The 17,818-nt window shown below is 44.0% G+C and overlaps 1 protein-coding gene across 1 annotated transcript in view; it reads left to right on the top strand.

Annotated features, from left to right (window-relative positions):
• LOC137893367 (neurogenic locus notch homolog protein 1-like) overlaps positions 1–17,818 on the top strand; it is a 36,879-nt gene that overhangs the window by 6,373 nt on the left and 12,688 nt on the right. The window contains exons 3-16 of the mRNA XM_068738826.1: positions 6,238–6,500; positions 6,661–6,999; positions 8,213–8,335; positions 8,429–8,662; positions 8,972–9,127; positions 9,385–9,570; positions 9,861–9,974; positions 12,272–12,385; positions 12,523–12,756; positions 12,839–12,949; positions 14,195–14,387; positions 15,148–15,293; positions 16,732–16,845; positions 17,508–17,627. Of these exons, the coding sequence (XP_068594927.1) occupies positions 6,238–6,500; positions 6,661–6,999; positions 8,213–8,335; positions 8,429–8,662; positions 8,972–9,127; positions 9,385–9,570; positions 9,861–9,974; positions 12,272–12,385; positions 12,523–12,756; positions 12,839–12,949; positions 14,195–14,387; positions 15,148–15,293; positions 16,732–16,845; positions 17,508–17,627 (2,447 nt within the window). The remainder of the gene's footprint in view (positions 1–6,237; positions 6,501–6,660; positions 7,000–8,212; positions 8,336–8,428; positions 8,663–8,971; positions 9,128–9,384; positions 9,571–9,860; positions 9,975–12,271; positions 12,386–12,522; positions 12,757–12,838; positions 12,950–14,194; positions 14,388–15,147; positions 15,294–16,731; positions 16,846–17,507; positions 17,628–17,818) is intronic.

The raw sequence follows: 17,818 nt of genomic DNA, 5'->3' as shown, positions 1-17,818 counted from the left end.
CTTTCTAATAAAGTGTGCACCACTTTAACCACTTTTGGCTCATGTCGGTTGCCATATTCAGACTTTATTGTAGAGACGTCATCGCTTTGCCGGAGCTTAGCTACACGTTGGTGAATATCATCAACCACAAAAAACGCCAACTTCCATCAGATTTATCTTGAAATAATGTATAATGCCTAATGATAATAATTATTATCATTAGGCATTATACATTACAGTTGTGGAACCAGACTGTAATCCTCTCTCTCACAGAGCTTTACACGCTTCAGTAATTGAATGAATACACAGCCTAATTCATAAAGCCTCTCAAAATGGATACAGATTGAGGTACGTACAGCTGCTAAAAATCTGTGCGCTAATTCCAGGTTTTTTTGTTGTTGTATACAGTAAACATTTGTAGCCTACATATTTCATTCAAAGCCGCTCTCCCCATCTGTTTGTGACCTCAAAAGGATGGCAGATGGAAGCTCGGCCCAACATTGAGGAAAGCCCCTTTAAAGTGAAGGCTGGCAAAGGGTCACATGTCACCACAACATCTGCTTCAGGCTCGGGCCGCCGCCCGGCCCTCTTGTGCAGCCCATCAGTGCCACAGACCTGTTGCCACGGGCTACTGGGACAGTAATAGAAGAGGACACTGCCTAGACGGGAGCGGAGAGAACAATGAGCGCTATCAGGACAGGCATGACAGGAAGGATAATAACAGTATCGGCCTTACCACTGATATAATTTCAATGCTGTCCCGCAGTTATTTAATACCCCTCAAACACCTGATATTTGCTCAGCTTCTGATTTGTGCCCTTCTTTTTCATGTCGTCTTTATTTACCTTTCCAGCCGCCCAGTTTACCGGCTGCTGTTGAGATTAGGTCAATCACAGCGCCAGCAGAGTTCTCTTGTTGAAGCAGCTGCATCGCTCTGTTTGTTTTCAATGCATCCAGGACTCCATAAAAGTCATTGAATATCTTTTGTCTTACTCCCCCTGCATTATAATATATCTGTGCGCTGGCAGTTGAGCCTGATGCCCGTAAAATAGGTTTTGTGCTGAGCGTGTATTTGACAGACCCCTGCCAAGTTGCAGAGCAAACTGTTATCCGTCTTTCCCCAGCGTGTGCTACAGTTGACTTATCGCTTGCACCTCGGCAAGAGTGTGTTTGCACAGTGCATCCACGTGCACCGAGGTAAGAGCGCAGGGGTGCTGCTGTTTGTCTTTTCGGCCTCAGTGTGAGACATTAGGCTGTTTTGCAAGTGCAGATGCCAGGTTTCAAAGCTGCTGCAAATTCTTTCAAGACACCACGAAGTGAAGCCGCCAACAAGCATCAGGTTAAGAAGCAGGACAGGAGACTCTTGAGCAAACGCCCAAATTCCTTCTGAACTGGCAACCCATTCCTACCGTTCTCCTCTCAGAGACCCAACCAAACTGGTTACAGTTTCCTTTCTTTTGCTCGCCATTGTTTGTCCCACTGCCAGTGTGTGTTTTGGATTTCCTTGGCATCAAACATCAGACACCATTAAAAAGTTGCAACGCAGCCCAGAGTAACATAAAAGAAGGGTTTAGGGTGTGTGTGTGGGGGGGTTGGCAGTCATCACTTCAGACTTATAAATCCCAATGTGAAAAGAAGAGGAGGTGAGAGGGTTCAGAGGGAAAGAAGTTGCAGAGAAGGGAGCACGGGGATGCCAGCAGCCATACGTTTTTGAAGAAGGAAGTGGAACCAATACAGGGAAAGAGAGAAACATTTCAAACCCATATACTTTAAAAAAAAAAGAGGATTCACAGGGAGAATCTTTGGAGACAGGAGGGAGAAGGAGGAGAGAAAGCAGGAGGTGCACCAGCTGAATATTTCCCAGTTTGTGGTCAACTCTGAATGGAGAAGAAAAACAATGAGTCCACTCATCCCTCACGTTCTCTCCCTCTTTTTTCTCCTCCTTCGGTGTCCTTCACTTTTGCCAGCTATTGACTGGCCGGTCACATCCCAGCACTGTAGAAAATGCTCAACTCATCATTCAGTGTGGCGTTGACTCCGAGTAGAAATCCTTTTCTTTTACTTTCAGTTACTTTATTGGGCTTTAATCAGATGATTATTAACTGTTTGATAACAGAGGCAGCAGATTTCTTCCCTGGTTGAAAACCGTTCTCCACCACAGACTGACTCAGTTACATTGATTAATAATTTTTTTTTTATACAGTACTCTTCTTTCGTGTCTTGGTCTCTGTGTCATAGTCTCTGTGTCGCTATAGGCTGCAGTAGTGATGAGATGGGGTGTCATGAAGAGGAAGGAGGCAGAGTGGTGGGATGGGCGACATGGGAAGAGGAGGGTGGGGGGGAGGTGAATGGCCGGGGCAGCAGCTGCCGTCTCATTAAAATGCGCACCTGCTCCCTACGGCCTTTTTCCAGCGAGCTCGTGTGGCACCTCACGACCTCATCAGCCGCCGCCATTGGGACTTACACTGGACTGACCCTCGAGCAGGCAGATCTGCTTCTTCTCTCCTCTGACCCCCCCCCCCCCCCCCCCCCCCCGCTACTGTGCATCACACACACTTCCCTCTATTGTGCTGCAGGGGACTGGAAAGGCTCGGGAATTACGTAGAAGAATTCCCAGCAACACTGTTAATTTTATCCTTAAAATATGTCAAATTAAATCAGATAGGGGAACAAGAACAGAAACGATGAGCTATTTAAAATACATGGCAGATTGATCGTGTTTGAAATAGTAAGACTAGAAGAGCACTCAGAGAGCGCAGACCTCCACCAAGCAGCTCATTCCCCTCGTAATTAGATGGTCTGGATAATCACCAAAAGGTTCTAAATTGTTCTTGGTATCTTTATACAGTATGAAAAGTAAAAGTGAATGGGAGTTGATGTTTATTTTTTAACAGATTTTTGAATCTGTAAATGGGGTTATCAATGTTAAAATTCATTCTGGATCTGTTCCGTATTAAATTCGGTGGTTAGATAGAGGCCCCCACGCTACAGGACTGTGTCCAATTCCATAAACATTGGTCAATAATCAACCGAGATAACACATTTTGAAGCTCCATTGAAAACCTCGGCGGAGGTAACAATGATCATTTTCAATGTGGCTTCAAGTCATTTTAGGAGAATATGTTGAGACAAAGACTAAAGATCTTATTTTTCCACTCCGTCACCACCTCACTCGCCTGTTCATATTTAAGTCTGAGTGAAGTGTCTAATAGTAGCACGCCATATTTTACAGAATGTAAACCCTCTGAGGTAAATTAACATTTGTGAGTTTGTCTTTAAGATATTTTTAATCATTGAATATGCTGTGATATTATATTGAAAGTTGAATTTAAAATTGATTGGCAGGTTATTCTCATTGCCACGTTGATCCCAGACTAAATGACAGTCTCTATTTGGTGACATGCCACCATGCACTACTCCTGTTTTTGTAGAGGGCAGCCGAGCATGCCATGTTTTCTTTTACTTGCCACAATCCTAAATCTGCCCTAATCCCATGAGAGGGAGACCCTGTCTAAACAGACGCCTGTCCCTGCAGGGAGGGGGGGCACGGCGCGGTCCCCATTTACACACAAACTGGACTCCTGGGAATGTTTTGGGGACATGGTCCTGCCAGGCCCTCCGGGCTAACAGACTTGCTGGCTCTGGTCAGGTATTTGAGAGTGACAAGGGGTTATGATGTTATTAGAAGTGCAGCAAAGGGTGGCAGGATGTTCTATGCAAAGCATTGTTTCTGCATGACTGTAATCCAGAACAGTATTCAGCTACCAGATGTCTGTGCAGAAAAAAGAGAGAACATTTAGAATTCTGTACATTCCTTGTGTAATTTTGTTCTTCACAGGAATCCACTTTTCAGAGATTTTTCTTTTGTTGGTTTCTTGACAGCTGTCATGCTTCACGGTCTTCTGTTTCATTCTCTTTCTATCTTTTTGTCTGATGCGAGAGCAAATCCTCTCTGGAGAGGGAAGAATAACGAGCGCCGAGGTGGTGGCATGCTGCTTTGAAGTTCCCATAAAAGTTGGCTTGCAGCTCAAACACTATGCCATAGATGCTGCCTTGTCCTCGGGATGAATGAGGACTGACAAAGGGGTCAAAGACGGTGCAGATCATCGCTGAGAGCTGCTGAGGGTTTTCATGATGGCTGCCTTTCTTGTTTCTTGACGTTTGGGAAGGGCGGATTAGGAAGAAGAATTCCAAATGCTGAGGATTTTTCTGCCGCTATCTCTCATGCTATTAAGTGGTTCTTTGTTTTTGTAAAGATCAAGCCGCGATAGTCTTCCAGTTCTGTTGACAGCCGTTTTGAATCCATGAATGTGATGAAAAGGGGATTTTGGCAGCGGGCAGGTTATCGGTGTAGCGCAGATTAGTTATTTTGTTTATTGAAAGCACAAAACTTACTAACTATATTGATAATATTTAAATAATTTAATGCAAAACATCTGCTGTTTCTAGCCTCCTAAATATACATGTAAGGATTGTATTTAATTTTATTATTTATTTGTTTTTTTTTGCCTTTTATGATGGTAAATGAAAAGTCTTCAGGTTTTAGACGTAAATGTAAGAACTTTGGGATTTGGATTATTGTTATTACCGGTAGTGTTTTTCCACAGTTTTACATGTCACCCACTAGATTAGAACCACCAGTTTGAAAACACAGTGATTTAAATCGATGTCGTTGCATCTGGACAGGAAATAATCTCACGCTAAACATCTGTGGAGACCATTTGTTGTTTTTATATTTACAGTATTATTGCATGCATTTTTTTTTGTCCGAAAGAGACAAGCAATGGTTGTCGGTTTGTTTTTCTATCGGCTGCTGTTTGTACAACTGTCACTTTTAATAGTTCAGGACTTTTATTGCGAAATTAGGGCTTTGTTAAAAAATATGTTATTTAACAAAATTTAACTTTTAGTTTTGATGGAATTGATGATGGAAATAATTGGAAATCTAACTATTGTACATGCATGGAATTTTTTTTTCAGTTTGGGATTATTAGAGCACAAATATCTCATAATTATTTAAAGAATAAAACCATTTGTCATTATACATTTTGGAGTTCTGTGTGAGCGCTGAGGTTAAATGTAGGGGGCCATTAAATAGTCATGCAAAATCCTGTGATTTATGTAAAAAGCAAACTGTGTGTGGCCTCATTGCTGAGCGGTGCGTGTCCTCAGGGGACAGCCTTCAAGTCCCATGTGACCCTATGATCTATAGCTCTCTTTCTCTCTCTATTTCTCTGTCTCTCTCTCTTTCTGGGAACTTCTTCACGAGAGCAACAGTGTTTAAAACCCAGACACAACTTGTGAGAAACATCACAGGACTTTGCCCCCCACTTCCCCCTGTGCAGACCACTCTGGTTTACAGCCTGAAACACATTGTTCACGGTGTGGCTGTGGAAAGACGAATGTCCTGTTTAAAGCACAGTTTCTCATGGCTGTGTTGCCTCGTTGTAAAAAAAAAAGAAAAGCAGGATAGGACTGTCTTGAAGAGAAATGAATTGTGAGTCCTGATGGTGAAGGCTAGCATCTGATTTCTAAGCACAGCACTGCACAAAGGGATGACCCTCGATAGAAGCAACATGTTTTCTTGCCCTTCTGAACCCTTATGCTTGGTGTGGGATGAAAAAGGGCATTCCCATCTACCCTCCCCCCCCCCCCCCCCCCCTTTATTGTTTATTTAATGAGTGAAATAAATAATGATTGAGCATTTTTTAGCAGACTAATTTGTCTAAACACATTTTTTTTAGATCATTAATTGATGCAGAACTGAAATCCATGGAAAGGATGGAATACATGCTGTAGTACTGGATCTTCAAAATGATGATGATGATGAATATATTTATTAGATAGAATGTTACAGCAGTACAAGTACAGTCAAACACCCTGTCTAGGAGTAGGTTTCCAAACAAAGCCCTCGCGGTCTTGTTTCCGTTGAAAGTCCTTCGTATCAATTTGTGCTTGATTATTAATTACTTGAAAAAGATTGTGGATAGAAATAACATTTCAATCCATCCTCATCCTTCTTATCAAAATCTACTTATCTTGTCATCCCAGAGTTAGTTAACTTCAACAAGTCATACTAAATCCAGATGCACCGATTAAAACAAGTCCGACGTGTTTGTGTAGCGATATCTCTTTTTTAGAACAAGCAAACATTATTGAATTAGGTGCTGAATAATGACAAAGGGTAAGTGTTTATATGTTAATGAGTGATGAATGTGAGATAAAGCTGTTTCCAACCTCTGTTTGTGTTTTTCCCAGGTGTCAAGCTGGATACGTAGGAAGTAGGTGTCAGTTTCATGACCCATGCGCCACCTTGCCATGCATGAACGGTGCCACATGCCGCGCCGTGCCCAGGGGCAATACCGTCGACTTCAACTGCACCTGCAAGCCAGGCTACAGCGGCCGCCGTTGCACGACGCCTCTCAGTAATGTCTGCATCAGCTCGCCCTGTCAGAATGGAGGCATCTGCGAGCCTGAGAGTCTCCAGACGTTCAAGTGCCGCTGCCCACCTGGATGGTCAGGTAACACTCAGCAATAGAAGGGAGAGAAGGGCTTTAGAACATGGTGTCGGTGGTGACACAAAAGACAAAAGAAAATAACTCTTAGGGTCAGTTCATGCAGAATCGGGAGAACACCAAACAGCACAGCCTGTAGCAGATCATCATTTGTCTACTCCCTCAGGTAAACTGTGCCAACAAGCCAATCCCTGTGCCTCAAATCCATGTGCCAACGGTGGCCTGTGTTCGTCCATCGAGTCCCATTACATCTGCAACTGCTCGCCCTTCTTCACCGGAAAGACCTGCAAACAAGACATCAACGAGTGTGACGCCACCCCGTCTCTCTGCAAGAACGGCGGGACTTGCATCAATGATGTCGGCGGCTACCATTGCAAGTGCCCGGCGGCGTACAGAGGCGAGAACTGTGAGAGCCGTTACCAGCCCTGCACCCCGTCACCGTGCCTTAATGGAGGCACGTGCATCCAAAAGGGAGACACCAGCTACGAGTGCTCCTGCGTGCCAGGTAGCGACATTACACGCATTAGACATTTGTATTGCTGTGATGAGCTGCTTTGCTTTAAGGCCTGGTTGTTCCAGCTTTTAGTGTGAGTGAAATAAATGCTTGTGAGTGTGCGTATACGTGTCAAGGGAACGGAGCAGGAGGTTCCAACACTGAGGACTCAACTATAGCTTAGTCACTATTGTGCACTATTCACCTTTGATAATAAGTTAATATGATTTTATGGCACGACAGATAAACTGTAACTGCATAATATATTGTACATTTTGACTAAGAAGCACTGGTATATTTAAGTGAATTATATTTAGCTTCTTTATTTTTTAATGTGCTGTGTTACCGATGTTTCTGAAGTTGGAACTTAAATGTCAAGGCCTCCTGCATGTCAGAAAAAGCGATGATGTAATTTAAAGCTGGGGTGTTCTTGCTTATTTTGAGTCCTGAGTTGTATGTTTGTGTGCATGTGAGTCTACACAGGTCTGTATGGTGTGTGTGTGTGCGTGAACAAAGCAGGACAGGAAGGCGTAGCATCTTATCAGGGGGAAATGGTCAAAGGACAACATCCGTTTCACATAGCAGAGTGGAGCGGGACCTCGGTCCTGCCCATCACCTTCTCGTGGGCCGCCTTTGCCTGATTTCTGTTGTTACGTCTGAAAACAGGAATAACAAAAATGTTCAAAGCTATTCCTCAAAAAAATCATGAGCGATTGAGTGAGGAATTTTAGTTATTTTAACATATATGACTTTAGCGAATAAGCAGCAGGCACTGATTTGTATTGTATGTGGAAGAAATAGCAGAAATTCATTTAGAATGATTAGATTCTGATCCCAGTTGGGTTCATTACAGTTGAAGACACGCCCGCGTGACTTTTAACGAATGCAAAAGATGATTCTGCTGATTCTCATCTTCACTTATTAACCATCTTGCCACATGTACAGTGCAGCCGTTGACTCTTGTGCAACCGTGCAGCGGTTTGGATTGGAGTTTTCCACAGAGCTCGAGGGTACAGCTGCCTCCTTCTGTTGGAGAAAAAAAAAAGACGGTTACCACATTTAACTGAAGAGACATTTCACTGTCTTTGCTCTAAATGACAGATTGTTGTTTTCGCAACAGGAGAGATAAGCCATCAGAAATCTGAAATCTGAAGAAATTGTGCGGCGATGCAAGCAATCGATGTAACACGGCATGAATCTGTCATTTTGACTTTTTGTCTGTCAGGTTTTGCTGGAAAGAACTGCAACCAGAACATCGATGACTGCCCAGAGCACGAGTGCCAGAATGGAGGAACATGTGTAGATGGAGTCAACACCTACAACTGCCAGTGTAGACCAGAATTTACAGGTTTGTGGAGCGATGCATCCGCATAAGCCAATGCTCCTCAAGCGAATACAATCCCAAGGTATCATAATCATCTGACTCCTGGTTCTCCCACAGGTCAACTCTGCACTGAAGATGTAGATGAGTGCCAGCTGATGCCCAACGCTTGCCAAAATGGCGGCACGTGCCACAACACCTTCGGCAGCTATCAGTGTGTGTGTGTGAATGGCTGGACCGGAGACGACTGCAGCGAGAACATCGATGACTGTGCCAGTGCTGCGTGCCATTATGGATCTACGTGCCATGACCGTGTGGCGTCTTTCTTCTGTGAATGTCCTCATGGTCGCACAGGTATTTACATATTTGGGGGGGGGGGGATTGGTCCTCCGTGTAATTCTTTCATCGAGGTGCTGCATGCTAAATGTGACTGTCAGCCATTAAGTCAATCAGAGGCAGAGTAGAGGAGGTCATGGCATAAGTGGGAGGTGTCTCTCCATGTGCTGTCAAAACTAAATCAAAGGTGTAAAATCAAACACCAGAGACTGCATCACGGATTTCTCTTTTTCTGGCGTGGCTGTGGGTTTCTTGTCATTTGTGATTTGTTTGTGATGGGAGGATATTTGTGATTTTAAAAACTCCATCTTCTCTGTTATTGGCCAGGACTGCTGTGCCAACTGGACGACGCCTGCATCAGCAACCCGTGCCAGAAAGGCTCCAACTGTGACACCAACCCCGTCAATGGGAATCACCTCTGCACCTGCCCGTCAGGATACGTCGGCGCTTCCTGTGATCAGGATGTCAATGAGTGCTCACTGGGTAAGGTAGACTCTCTGACTTGCTTAACCAAACATCATCAGGACTGTGGTACCCATAATTGTGCCCATAATCACAATAAATGACATCTATAGGGGTACAATTGCCCCAATTACACAGAGTCAAGGCTTCGTCAAACAACACGAAACCACCCAAATGTATCTCATTTACATCTTTACAGTCTGATTGGTCTTTGTTAGGACTTGTGTATACATGGCAGCTTGGTGAAGTTAGCTTACAGCAATTATCTATTTAAACAGGATCCAACCCGTGTGAGCATGCAGGGAAGTGCATAAACACCAAGGGCTCGTTCCAGTGTAAGTGCCTGCAGGGCTACGTGGGGCCACGCTGCGAACTGGACATCAACGAGTGCATGTCCAATCCGTGCAAGAATGAGGCCACCTGCCTGGACCAAATTGGGAACTTCCAGTGCATCTGCATGCCAGGTAACATTTTGTTCATATAAGATGTTCAAGTGGAGGGCTGGATGTGAGCTGAATATCTTAAGCTGCTGAACTGTTGATTGAACACAAGATTCAGTTTCTTTATCACCTTAATCATAACTGATGCTAGGATGAGATTTTTAAAAAAAAAAAATTAATTAAGAGAAGAAGAGCAAATGTGCATATTTATCTAATTACTGTGGCTAATTGAAATCTGCTAAAGCAGTATAGAGCAGCATCGTCAAATGTATTCTCTCTCTCTCTCTCTCCTTTACTCCTTGCTAATTGGCCAGGTTACAAGGGGAAGTTTTGCGAGATCGATACAGACGAGTGCGCCAGCAGCCCCTGCATGAACTACGGCGAGTGTATTGACAAGATCAACACCTTCGACTGCCAGTGCCCCACAGGTGAGGTTGCTGTACCACTGAGGAGGGAGGGCGGGGCAGGATGGGATGGGCCATGGGGCACAGAGGTCGATCCGTCTCCGTCTTTCTGTCTCTGTCTGTACATCGCTCACACACAAACACACACAAACACCTTTCTGGACGGGCACTAATCCCCGCCCTGAGGCAGGCTTATGCAGGCCTGGGTAGCCCAGAACGAATTCAGTAGTTGAGGAGGAGAGGGAGAAAAATCTATAGGGAAAGGCTTGAGGAAGATAAAACTTTTTAAACAAGTTTGGTGTGCCTTTTGCAAAATCTGCTGAATGAACCAAAAATTGTAGCTTTAAAGAAGACTTTTAAATGCAAATGTATAAAAGAGAAGGATGAGGATTAGAACACATTTTTTGTGTTGTGGTGAAGCATGAGATAATGGTCTCGTCTGTTTTTGAGGGACTCTAAGCTGTTTGCTGAAGGCTGTTTTCTGTTTTTAGAAATGCTGTTTTTTACTCAAGATGTATTGATGTTTTGTTGTGGAGGGAATGCTACTATTGAGTCACAGGTTGGGAGGAAAAGAAGAAAGGAAAGGAAAAACGCGGTTTTTGTTTTGCATTCTTTCTGCCAGATCGATGAGGTGTGAGTAATTTTCTTTCTTTTGCGTGTGTGTGTGTGTGTGTGTGTGCTTTTTGTCGAGCAAAATAGCAAAGCTTTGAGTCGGGTGGATCAAAAGAGGCCTGGGTGGAGAAGCAGGATTCCTCCTGTTGAGAAGAAAAAGAAAGGAAGAAGTAAAAACACCCCAACAAGGAATCTTTAGAAATAATAGAGGGGGTATAGGAGTGAGCACAAGAGCTTAGCGCGTAAGGAAGCCCCTGTCTGTGACAGTCGGAGAGGGTTAGCGAGGAAGCAGCACAATGCGGCGGTGATGAGGGGCTGGAGATGAAGAGTTGGGCCGGCGAGACACTCAGACTGTTATGCTGCAGGGAGGGGTGAAGAAGGGGTCTTAACCGCTTTGCTTGAGATGTAAATTTGTCCCTGTTTTGAACAAGGCCTGAGGCAAGGGTCCCCGCTTATTATTTCTGAACATGGAATAGCCATGGAAACCCCACTGAGAGCTATTGAAACGACTGATTCCAGCAGTCTGGGAATAAATCCCTTTTCGGCAGCTGTGGTGCATGATGATGTCTGTGCATGCTTCAACTTTTGTCTGTGTGTGTGTGTGTGTGTGTACGTGTGCATCCGTGTAAGACATTCTTTCATAGAGTTTTCTTTTTTTTTTTATCTTTGATTTTGGTCACAGCTGCAAATTTGGGGCACTGTTCTTTAACTTTGAAGAAACATAACTTTTGTTTTACACGTTTGAGGAAGACATTTTTTTTTTAGTTTGGGTGAGTGAGGTTTCTTTACCGTTGCTGAAAACTTGGAAGCAATGCTTAAAGAAGTGTTATTTTACCCCCACGGCTTGCAAACAGATAGTCCATCAAGTTCTGATTGTTTGTCCAAAACTCAGCAATGGAGGTTAAACTTTTTTATCTCGATAGTATAAATGTGATCTGAAAAGCATTCATAAATTACTTTGAGTCACAAAGCTTATATATATTCTTAAATAAGTTTGTGGATGTGCGTATGTGTATAACTGAAAACACAAATATGCATGTCTCCTCTACGTCTATGCTGGAGTCCTCTTGAAACTCTAGAAACCAGTGAACGGTTTAAATGCACTGGGAAAAATCAGCCCACTCCTCCCTGGAAACGCCCTATCGTGATAGAGGGGGACGCAAGAAAGACGTATCGAAAAACTCCAGCAAAAGAGAGAGAGAGAGCCTGCTGGTTGATTTTGAATGACAAGGAGTTGAAATAGTGGTAGGCCAAGGGTCAAGCTGATTTTCAGAGGCTAGGAAGGACTGGACAGGGTAGAGGAGAAGGGGGCGAAAGCAACACAAGAGAATGCACATTGTGATGGAAAGATTTTTGGGGACAAAAGAGGCAACGGACTCAGTTTGGTGTTACGTTGAGCAGACAGGCCCTCCTTTGTCTCTCACCCCTTGGTCAGGAGGCCTCACTTTCATTCTTCCACCCCCCCCAGCATGAATCTGTTACTCCGCTCTCTTTTCTCCCTTTGGATTCATGCTGAAAGGAAGGGAGAGAGAAAATAATGTGTAGTGTAGCAGAGTTGGTAATTTACATGTGGATTTCTGATTCGGTGAGAGCTCTTGTAGTACGACCGTGGGATTATGAAAGGGGGCACACACCCACCCACACACACACACACACACACACCCCTATACCCCTATACCCACTTACACACACTGTTGTTGTTTTTCCAGGCTTCACTGGGAACTTCTGCCAAATAGACATTGACGAGTGTGCCAGCACACCGTGCAAAAATGGCGCCAAGTGCACAGATGGACCCAACAAGTACACATGCGAATGCACTGATGGTAAAGAAGTCTTCACAACAGCTGCAAATGTCTAATAGAACAGGAAAAAATAGAGTAGAAACTTTTAAATCCCCCAAAAAGGGAGCTGAAGATGATAAACAAGCATAACACTAATTAATTAAAGTAACTCTTGCCAGGTTACTCTGGGAGACACTGTGAGACAGACATCAACGAATGTTACTCTGACCCGTGCCACTATGGTACCTGCATCGACGGCCTGGCGTCCTTCAGCTGCCAGTGCAAGCCTGGATACGCTGGCCGACTGTGCGAGACCAACATCAACGAGTGTCTGAGCCAGCCCTGCAGGAATGGAGGCACCTGCCAGGATAGAGAGAACGCCTACATCTGCATCTGCCCCAAAGGCACCACGGGTAACAAACAAGAAACGCAGGTGCAAACGCAACTATTCTTCATGGCACAAAAGATTATTGAAATAAACGCACTCTTTGACAGGAACCAACTGTGAAATCAACATTGACGACTGCAAGAGCAATGCCTGCGACTACGGCGCCTGCATTGACAAGATCGATGGCTACGATTGCGTCTGTGATCCCGGCTACACAGGTAAACAGGAGAGGTGTCACAGTATATTTCATATGTGGCCTTTTATGGGGGGAAAGAAGCAGCTGACACTCTCAGAAATGCTACCTGAAAAAACCTCAAATTAAAATGTAGACACACAAAAGGGCAAATTTAAGCCAGCCACGTAAGCAGATCCTTGCGAATAGCAACAAACAACAACAAGCATCTTTAAAAAGTGTGTTAAAGTAATAGTTTTTAAGGACATTCAAGCACAAGAATGTTTTCTTTTGGGTTGTATTCTCCAGAGACACAGAGATGTTTATCCTCATTTACCTTGTGTTGACTTTGTCTTTATTAAATTATTTCAGACTTTTCATTTGCAAAAAGGTAAATTTAATTTAAGACCTCTTAAATGCTGCCTATGTCTCAGGTAACCAAAGGGTAAAATGACTGCAGGATAAGAGGATTGCATGTATGGACAATGAAGTGTGGGTCTTGATGGGGAGGGTGACAGATGCTGAGCGAGTGAGCACGCTCCTCTGAGGCTCAACCGGTGTAACTTTCCACCTCCACCCTGTCCCCAACCTGCTGCTGTTCGGACACGCAAGCTGCCCTCCCCTACAAAGACAGGACACACACACACACACGCACACACACACACTGTGACTCACCCAGGCACTCGGGATTTGAGTGGGAGAAAAGATTCCCTGAAAGATTCCTGAAAGTTGAGCTTTTAAAAGGTTGGAAGCTGGTCCCTGCTTTAAAACCTTTATGCTATGCGTGGCACCAGGCTGAGTGGCGTCGGTGCTTCAAGTGGCCGACAAAGAGGGACTTAAAAGCCTTCATGTTTCTAGAAATTAATACATTTATTGAGATGAAGGCTAAATCGTGTGGTGGCTTTGTCAGCTTCTGTGTGTTTACGTGTTTAAAATAATACTTCAAATACAGTGAGACCCGTCTTGTTGACAGGTGTTTAAAAATATATTGCTAGTATTTTTAAGCCTCTCAAATTTCTATGAACCAACGATGACATTTTGTAAGTTGACGACACAATTTGCTGATCATACTGAACATTAGCTTGAGCAGAGACACGAGGTGGGTTTTACGTTTGGACATTGCCAGGGCAGCTGTTCCCCGTTGTTTTCACTCGTCATGCTAAGATAAGCTGATAAACTCCTGTGTCCACCTGCACATTTGGTGAACAGATTAAATGTCTAAAGACAAATAGCGATCCTTCCCCAGAATGGAGAACTTTGATTAAAAACATCCAAATGTTTTCCTCTATAGGTACCATGTGTAACATTAACATCAATGAGTGTGCCATCGATCCCTGTCACAACGGTGGCACTTGTATCGATGGAATCAACGGCTTCAAATGCGCGTGTCCAGATGGTTACCATGACGCCACATGCCTCTCCCAGGTCAACGAGTGCGTGAGCAACCCCTGCATTCATGGTGACTGTGAGGACAAGATGAACGGGTGAGGCTGCGAGCGAATTCAAACCTTCACCACATTGCGTTGGTTTTGTGCTATGTTTATTTGTAATTCAGCAAGTATTCATGATGTAATGTTGCAAGAGACTTTTAGAGCACCTACCTTGAACATCTCTTTAACAAAGGAATGAGTATCTATGGAATAATAATAATACTCCCTGCTCAAGATTGTTGATGTCAGTGAATGTATTTCAGCGTTTGATAGCATTAATATTAATCAGTGGATAAGTCATCTGGATTGATTATTTAAGAATGTTTAATATCTTTTTTATTTTTATCAAAGTCTTTTTTTATTTAAAGTAATTTTTTAAATTCTGAGAATATTCTTATTTATCATGTACATACTGGTACCACTGTCTTATGCCAGGGAAATATGAAGCCTCCTGTTAGTTTAGCTTTCTTTTAGGTTTCTTTGTATTAGGCTAAATTTTGGCCTAATACAAAGAAGCCTTCTGATCTTCAGAGGTGCTGGAATGTTTAATGTTTGATGTCTTCAGATAAGTATATCAGATATTCTAGTTACAAAACAGGCTCAATATTTCCAGCCCTAAATATTAACTAAAGTGATATATTATAAAGAATCTTTCCTTATCTGAGAAAAAGTTTCCAAACATTGATTGACTGATCAGGAATGTAGGCTATCGTGGTATCAGTGCTGACGTTCATCATACAGCTCTACAAACGTCTGGCGAGTCGCCAAAAAAATGAATGTGTTGAGATTTATCGGCAACATTTCTCTCCATCAGCTACAAATGCCTTTGTGACTCGGGGTGGAGTGGTAAAAACTGTGACGTCAACAACAACGAATGTGAATCCAACCCCTGCATGAATGGAGGGACATGTAAGGACATGACCAGCGGCTACGTTTGCACCTGTCGCATGGGCTTCACAGGTTAGTATTTGCTTTGCATGTACAAGTGCAGGGGCGGGCTGGGACTGAAGAACGGCCCAGCCCGGCCCGAATTCAGTTCATCAACGGGCCTGTGTAAAGGAGAGAGAGAGAGAGAGAATACATTTGACGATGCTGCTCTATACTGCTTTAGCAGATTTCAATTAGCCAGCGTAATGAGATAAATATGCACATTTGCTCTGGTTGTGGGTTCGAGGCTACTCTTTATTTTCTCACTTGCAGAGTCAGAGGTTTTTGCATCTCCATCGGTCAGCAAGCTCCACATATACAAATACATTTAATATGTATCTTCTGCGTTTCGTTCGTGTGGTTGAGTCGAGACGTGCAAACGAGGGTCTAACACGAGTCTGAGCGACTGCTGCTCAAGCCGCCGGTTGCTCTCCGCTTAGAGTGTCACACAGAGGCTTCTCTCGTGATGTGCAACTGTTTAAAGTTAGGAAGTCTCGGTGGAATGGCCAAATGAATCTGCAGTCCTGGGTCAGTGACTGTGAAGGCTCGGGGCGGGGCTCTGACAGAGGCACATACGGTGTAGACATGCATGAAGAAGGATTAATGCAGGGACGTAACACTGTACGCACCGGTGAGCATAACCCGGCCCACTTCAAGCACTGCTCAAAGTCATTCTGTTACATCAGTTCACAAGAATTTTTATTCCACAACTGCAATCCACAATTAACAACGAGTCAACGACAGAGCTGGGTTTATTTTTTTACACATTGAGGCATCCTTTCCCAGGGATGTCAGCCTGTTTTCTCTGATCTTTTCTGCTCCCCCTTTCTCCTTTCGTATTTGTGCCCCGCTTTCCTCGTCCATTATTGAAATGTGTTATGTAAATAAGCCTTGTCTCATTTATCACGCCTGCACCGCTCCGTTCTGCGTCTGCCTGCCTGCTGCTGCTTGAGTCCCAACATGTTCAAGCGGCCGATGCAACGGCACCGGCTCCCTGTCTCCGTTGCTGTGCAGCTTGTTGGAGGGCTGCCTGCCCCGCCCCTCACAACACCGCCGTCTCTCCACCTTTCGCAAGGCCTCCGTCTCTCCGCTCTGGCCGCCTCAGCACTCTCTACATGTCCCTCTTGGATCACCGGATAGCCGCAGACTAGACGCTCGTGCAGTTCTTCTACTTCTTCCTGCTATTTCGTTGTGCAACTGTAGGGCCGGGCGGTAGCGCCCCCTGTCCTTGTTGCCTATGTGTGTATTATGACACAGTTTATGGAGGAATTCAAGAGGTCGGCTCGGCGGCCGTGGGGCCAGCGGCCGTTCTGTGCTCTTCCAGAATGGACATATGGCCAGTCCGCCCCTGTGTGAGGATAATTAGGTTCATGTGGTGCATGTTTGTCCTCAAGTTGCACTTACCTATCACTTGACCAACAAATTGAATGAACTTGATGCGGGTGGAATGTTTTCTCTGCTCCAACTGCAGGCCCAAACTGCCAGACCAACATTAACGAGTGCGCCTCCAACCCCTGCCTCAACCAGGGGACTTGTATTGACGATGTTGCCGGCTACAAGTGCAACTGTATCCTGCCTTACACAGGTATGAAGTTATGATTGGAACTATTTTGGATGCCCATGTGTCAGCTTGGCGTTCCAAGAGTGTCTGCAGGTCTGTACTTTAGACAAAGAGGAAAGATGGTTTGAGGGTGAAACGCCTCTCTGGTTAAGTACAACAGCAAGATAATCGCTTTGCGCCTCTGTGGCTCATAAGTTGATGATAAGTTAGCTGGAAAATGTTTTTATGTAATCTCACTTATTTTATTTTTTTTGTCAAAACAGGTGATGGAAAGGATAAGTGCAAATGTTCTTGTATTTTTTAAGCAGTCTTTTAGGAAAAATCCACAGGACTTAATAATAAAAGGCTTTTGCTTGTGTCGGGGTGGGAACGGGGATCTTGACACATTTCCTGTTTGCCTGCTTCCTGTCTCACAGAACAGTAAATGGCTTCACAATGGTCGGAAACTGGAGGCAGTTTCCTGCAAGAGCAATGTGTTGTGGAAACAGATAGGGAAATGTCTCGACAGGCCTTGAGTACTGACAGACACTGGCTAAAATCTTCTGATAGCACTGAAAGATGACGGTGTCCATTTTGGTTGCGTTATCGTAGAGTTCATGACTCCTGAATGATGTCATGCTGTTAAAATGAATCGTAATATTTGTAATTCTTTTTGTGCTTTTGACATAAGTGTTTACGTGTTGCAGGAGAGAACTGTGAAACCTTGATGGCCCCCTGTAGCTCCGAACCCTGCAAGAATGGAGGCGTGTGTCAAGAGTCAGAAGACTATCAGAGTTTCTCCTGTGTCTGTCCTGATGGATGGCAAGGTAAACATTAATAAATGAATATGGTATGACGAACCAATTAACTGAGAAGTCATACAGTTTTTCAATAGAGAAAAGCCGATTCATACAAAAAGCACTCTTAGAGCCAATTAAGCTCATCTGTCTTTTGGTCATTTGATTTTCGTTTCAGAAACATATCAATATATATTTTTTTTAATATGTGGTTATTTTTA

Source organism: Brachionichthys hirsutus, chromosome 4 (assembly GCF_040956055.1).
Source record: "Brachionichthys hirsutus isolate HB-005 chromosome 4, CSIRO-AGI_Bhir_v1, whole genome shotgun sequence".
Lineage (NCBI taxonomy): Eukaryota > Metazoa > Chordata > Actinopteri > Lophiiformes > Brachionichthyidae > Brachionichthys > Brachionichthys hirsutus.
This window is presented reverse-complemented; position numbering and strand designations above follow the sequence as displayed.